Below are 6061 nucleotides of genomic sequence, written 5' to 3'. Positions count from 1 at the left end.
TGGGGCCGGGGTGGGGGCGGGGGCAGGGAGCAGGACTCAGCCCTCCAGACTTCTGCCTGGTGTCCTCGCCCGCCTGCACCCACGGTCCCCACCTGGGTTCCTGTCCTTGTGCTCCCTCCCCCCACCAGCAGGTCCAGATCTGCCCGGCCAGAAGGGCCTTGCCAAGGAGGCGCCCACATGCCACTGAGGGAGCGGACCGCACGAACCCAGGAACTCGGACGTGGTGATCTCCCCCTGCCGGTTCACGTCCAGCTGCTTGCATTCTTTCAGGAGCTCGCGCCAGCAGCCTTGAATCTTCTTCCTGAGCTTGCTCTCGATGGGCTCGCAGTTCTGCAAGGGCAGGACGCACGGCCCGGTCGCACTCCCCGGGGTCTGGCAGGGATGGAGAGAGGCAGTTCTTGAACACCAGTTTCCTTACGGTGCGACTCAGCCCTCGAAGTCTGGGAGCGCGTCAGCACCGGCAGAGCGGGAAGCACGCACAGACGGCAAGGCCGCGTTTACTGTTCATTCCCACTGTGGGCTGTATCTGTGCCGAGCCATCATCTTTAGAGCAGTTTGGAAATGAATGTATAGCCCAGGCTTCAAAATGACAGGCCATCGCTATTTATGTGCGTCTGGTGTGTGCGCGTGCGTGGGGGACAGTGTGGATCTCTGCAGAGTCTCGGCAAGGAGAATCTACCTGCCACTATATGAGACTCCACTCCTGTAGACAGAGTACCTGTTATTTCTGTGGTGGGGACCATGTATCAGGCTGCCGTTTGCCTTACTGGGTTTTCTGTTTAAAGACAAGGGAGCGAATAATTGGTGCCCGGACTCTCTCCTGCCTGCCCCCCGATAGTGGTGATCTGACAGGGCATTTCATCCTGCTCAGTTAATTCTCCACCCTTCTCCCATCTCAGCACTCCCTCCTCCCCGTGTTCAGGCCCAAACCGCAGAAGTCCGGCCTGACTCTTCCAGCCTATCACGTCGTCTCTGCCTTGAAGATGCCCCTGGGGTCCGGGTGCCACTGCTCCAGGACCTGTGACCTCAGCCCCCCCCCCAGCCGCTGCAGCGGCTCCCTGCTTCTGCCCCGTGCCTCACCTCTGCAGCAGCCCGTCCCATCACAGCCCCTGGGAGCAATGGCCGAGGTCCGTGTAACGACCCCCAGCCCTGACCAGGCTCCAGTGGCCACTGAGACAGCCGACTGCATGTTTAGAGGTCTGAAACAACAGGGTTTTAATATCCGGCAGTTCTGGAGGTCGGAGTCTGACAGGGGTCCCGTGGTGGTAAAACTAGAGTGGCTGTGGGCTCCAGGGCACGATCCACTGGCTTTTCCAGCTTCTAGAGGCTTCTCATGCCCCTTGGCGCACAGCCTCTTCCTCGCTCCGCAAGCCCACAGGGCCGGATAGAGCCTTTCTCAGACCGCACCTCCCTATGCTGGCCTTCCACCTCTGGGCTTCCGTGGATGGCTCATCAAGGCGCTCTGGGCCCTCTGGACATGACGGGAGACAGCTGATGGCACAGTCAGCTGATTAGCCCCTGCAGGCCCCCTGCGACCCTAACCCTGCCTCAGAGTCAGGCGGCATACTCACAGGTTCTGGGGACTAGGAGGCCGGCATCTCTCAGGTGCTCCCACCCCTCACCCTGCTCTACTTCCCACGGCCCACTCGCTGAGTACTTGTGTCTGCTGTTTTTGCCCACTACCCCGAGAAGTAAACTCTGCAGGGCAGGCCCCACTCCCGTGACTGCAGGCTGTGCGCAGCAGCAACCTGCAGTGAAGACCTGTCGGCCCAGAGCACTCACCACACACGGGGACACTGCGCGGGACGGGTGCTCTGCACAGGCAGCTCCTCCTCAGCCCTTCCCTGTGGCGCTGCCTTTACGCTTGCACCCGGAGGGAGCCTGTGTGAGCCAGGCCGCCTCCCTGGCGGCCTGGCCAGGAGCTGTGTACTTGGATAGCCTGGGCTGGACGGAGGCCCCTGTTAGCGCGTCACTGCCTTCAATCGTGCACTGGGCACAGCAGCTCTTCCTTCGGGGCCCTGAGGCCGGGTGGGGTGCTGGCAAGCAGCAGCTGACAGGGGCCCCTGCTTTCCTGCCCAGAAAGGTGCCAGCACCACCGACGCTATCCCTGTGGCCCCTGCCAAATTCTCCCTTCCCCAAAGCCTCGTATCTCCCAGTTCTTCCCTCCCCAGCTCCCCCTCCTTACGCCGACCCTCCCCAGTAACAAGTGCTAAGCACCCCTAGCCGCTCCCAGCCCAGGGCACACCCTCACCAGCCCCTGGGAAGCAGCAGGGTCCCCCAAGCCGCCCGCTCCACACCCTGACTAAGAGCGGTGCGGTCTGGTGTGTGGCACACAGACACCTGGGGATGGGGACTCACACAGGGGTGGCTCTGCAACTTCGGCCTTGCTGCTGGATCCTGGGTGGGCGAGGAGGTGGCCGACCTGGCTACTTCTGAGGCCTCGGGCACGCTGCTCCCTCGCTGGGCCCTTGCTGAGTCACCAGTGGCTGGCGGGCTTGCTGTCCCCTCGGTGCTGAACCTGCTCAGGAGGTCCTGGTACTTCAGCTTGCCCTTGGCGTTGACCGGCACCTCGCTCCAGAGTCTGTCAAACTGACCCAGAAGCAGAAGTCAGTTCTCAAGTGCTCACGCAAAATCGGACAGCTTCTGGCTGGCGCTGCTGACGGGTGTGTGGGGGGGGGCACGAGGCCAAGAGGGGGACACCAGGCCGAGAGGCAAGTGCTGGTGGTGTGGGCGGGGCCTGGCCCAAGCCAATCAAAAAATTAAAACCACAAAACCCATTTGGCCTTCGCTCAACGGAAGCCTCCGGAAGACTGGAAAGCGAAGATGAGAGGGTTATTCATGGCTTCCGCAGGACATTTTTTAATTGAATTGGGCCCTTAGTGAGCAGTTTAAGGCCATTAAATCTTGTGATTAGTCACAGTGACTGAGCTGCAGTGGATGCGAACATTTTAGGAGAAGATGCAAATCAAAGCCCAGCCACCTCCGTCCCAGGGAGGCCCGGCCAGACCCATCCGTCATCCTCACAGGCACACCTGAGTTCTGCAAACAGCTCGCCAGGCGCGGCCCTCAGCCACCGCGTTTGCATTCACAATTTACTTCACCCTAAGGGCCCAAAACGTCTCCTCACGAGATGAAAAGGGAGGCGTTTGGAAAACCAGAGAGAAGTTTATGACTTTGTATTTTGCTGTCTGATGCCGCAGACTGCGTCAAAACCGCACGCAGCACAGACACGCCGGGTGACTCACTGCGTCCTCGTGAGCCTCTTCTGATGACTGAACGGCTTTCCGGGAGCCGAGGAGGATGGCGACTCGCTTCCAGTTTGGTTCCCATTTAGCCCAGAGCTCAGTGGAGCTGCGGGTGGGGAGGCTCCAGAACCACCCCTTCCTCTCCCCCACCTTGACCTTGAACCTGCGCTTTGCTTCTGGGTCCGCTTTGAGGTTCTCCCGTGCCCGGCCCTATCTGACCTTCCTGAAACGAAGCACTGAAGGCAGGAAGAGTGGCAGAGCCTCCCAGGCCTCGACAAGGCAGCAGGTCGCGTCCGGGACAACATTCGTGATCCATTTATTTACTTGTACCTTTACTCTGAAAGCATCAGAGATCCACGGGAGTCACAAGGCTGCTACAGAGAGGGCCCCTGTGCCCTCCACCCCACTTGGCGACCACAGGGAGGTGACTCTGGCGCTGTGTGTGTAAAGTCTGACCTCATTTTGACACCGTAGATGCCTGTTGATCCGATGAAAAGCTATGTGGTGTAGAATGCAGGGACCTTGAGGAGTGGCCACAGAGCAGGCCAGACCTTGTCATTGCTGGGGTGGTGCCCACATGCATAGGAGGAGGAACTGCCACCTCTGTCTCCCCAGGGAAGTTCTCCAAAGCCTCTGGCCAGGTGACCCTGCTGAGTCCTGCTGCATCATGCACAAACCGCCCCTGCAGGTGCGAGCTGTTAATATTAAACACCTTGCAAGGAGCTGGCACACAGTAGGTGCTCCATAAATGGCTGCTTGGTGGCTGAAGTTTCCAGAAGGCACGCAGGAGAAGACCAGTCAGACCCAGTGGAAAGAGACTTGGAGGGTGAAGAGCGACAGAAGGTGACAAACAGCACTCAGATCACATTGGCCATGACGGGCTTTCAGGAAGGAGCGGGCAGGGGCCTCGAGTCCTGGCTTGTAGCTGACCTTGGAGACAAGCAGGAGGGGCCACTCGTTCAGGATAAATCCGAAGGGTGGGCACGGAGCCTGCGGGCACAGTGGGACCCTGCAGCGTGGGAAGGGGTGTGTTTAAGGATCCCTCAGGTCTGCAGAAGGATCTCCTTTTCTGGTGGCTGTGGCCAGGACCGGCTGCCTTCCTAATTCAGACCTGAGCTGCAAATGAAGTCAAGACGGGACCATGAGAGTTCTAATTCTAACTAAGGAGCCGAACGGAATCAATGTCTCCAGGAGATGAACCCGGGATTTCTTGCTCCAGTCCTGACAAATGACACCCCAGGTCATGACGGGCAGGACGGCAGCTGGAGGGACTGTCCAGAGGCTGGATGTGGGCACCACGGAAGTCAGATCCTGAAAAGCCGAGGCTGTAAACCTGGCATGAAGCCTAGGCAAATCCTCGTGGCATGTGGACAGGTGGGAAAACACAGAAGTCTGCATCACCGGGCAGGACCCGCGCATGCCGGGTGTGTCCCAGTCTCCACACGCCACCTTCTGACGCCCAGGGATGCGCTACCCTGGTTCTACCTCGGCTTGGGATGAGAAGGCGGTAAGATAATTCCACTTACGTTCAACCAGGGAAAGCCACGTAGCAGACAAACCAAACTTACTCTCGAGCCCAGGAAGGCTGAGGTTGTCGGGAGCCAAGAGGGATGAATTTCACACAGCTCCGAGCTCCAAGAGGAGCCAGACGGGCCAGTGCTCACCCTGGCAGAGTGGGCAGGGAGTGGGGTGACCACTGGGAGGGTCGAAAGAAATCACCCAACTCCTAAAGGAGCAAACTTCTCAAGGCCACGAGTGGGCTGCACATCAGTCTAGGGACTGGGAGACCCACAGGCCACCCTCCAGCACCTCTCCTCGGGTCTCCCGTGGTGGGTCCAGCTGGCAAACACAAGCTGAGCATGTATGCATGTGTGTATGTGTGGGGGGCACAAAACACCACCCACTTCTCCAGACCCTCCTCTCATAGGACATAAAAGCCTCAGTCCCTGGGGAGCAGCAGCAAACTTATAAACCTGCTTCTAGGAGAGGTTAGGGAGATCCTCCAATCCTCTCCCTCAGGGACCAGGACAGATCCACTGCCTTCGGGACGGAGTGGGAGCAAAAGCCCTGTGGGAGGGCAGCCTAGGATCACCATCCACACTGAGGCCGGCCAGCATGGCGGGATAGGGGGAAACTCCCTCCTGCCTAAGACCCACACAGAGGCAGGCAGGGCCACCTGCCAGGAAGGCTTTGTGGACCTGCAGGAACACTGAGAAGGCACCGCCCTGGGGCCTGTGACTGAGGCTGGGCCAGGAACACCAAGACGTCCCCATCAGTGAGGGACAGGGAGAATAGGGGAGAGTCACCCTCCCTGTGTGGCACAGATTTGGAAGGACATCCACAAATAGAGGGTGGTATGGGAATACTGAGAAGCCCTCTGGCCCCAGGCCCTCACCAGCACACCACTAGCACACTTTTGCCTGAGGAGCCTGAGGACCGGATGCCCGTGCACACTGGAAGTAAGGATTTCAACAACAAGACTCAAACACAGCTCCGTTACTGGCCAGACTGACGCAACAGCAGCCCACTCTGAAAGCCCAGTGGAAGAGGAGGTCTGCCCATTTCCAGGCATGAACACCGTCTATGCCAAGTCTCTGCTCTTCCACAATGCTGTCTAGCATTCAACTTTAAAAAGTACCTGAGACCCACACAGACTAAAGAAAGACTGACCTATCACCAAGAGACACAGCAATCAACAAGCCAGGCTCAGAGAAGACCCAGACGTAGAAATGATCAAAGACTTTTAAACAACTATGGCAAGTGCGTTCATAGATCTAGTGGGAAAGGTATACGCCACGCATAAACAGATGGAATTT

The 6061-nt window shown here is 58.7% G+C and overlaps 1 protein-coding gene across 3 annotated transcripts in view; it reads right to left on the bottom strand.

The window, feature by feature from the left end:
- The window catches only part of EFCAB6 (EF-hand calcium binding domain 6), a 283050-nt gene that overhangs the window by 8043 nt on the left and 268946 nt on the right, over window positions 1-6061 (bottom strand). For all 3 annotated transcript variants that reach the window (XM_006150669.3, XM_006150667.2, XM_006150668.3), the window contains 2 exons: window positions 2359-2589; window positions 207-372 (listed from right to left, as the gene is read on the bottom strand). In XM_006150669.3, the coding sequence (XP_006150731.1) occupies window positions 207-372; window positions 2359-2589 (397 nt within the window). The remainder of the gene's footprint in view (window positions 1-206; window positions 373-2358; window positions 2590-6061) is intronic.

Source organism: Tupaia chinensis, unplaced genomic scaffold (genome assembly GCF_000334495.1).
Source record: "Tupaia chinensis unplaced genomic scaffold, TupChi_1.0 Scaffold000294_1, whole genome shotgun sequence".
NCBI classification, from domain to species: domain Eukaryota; kingdom Metazoa; phylum Chordata; class Mammalia; order Scandentia; family Tupaiidae; genus Tupaia; species Tupaia belangeri.
Note: the sequence above shows the minus strand (reverse complement) of the source record. Positions and strands in the feature narration are given on the sequence as shown.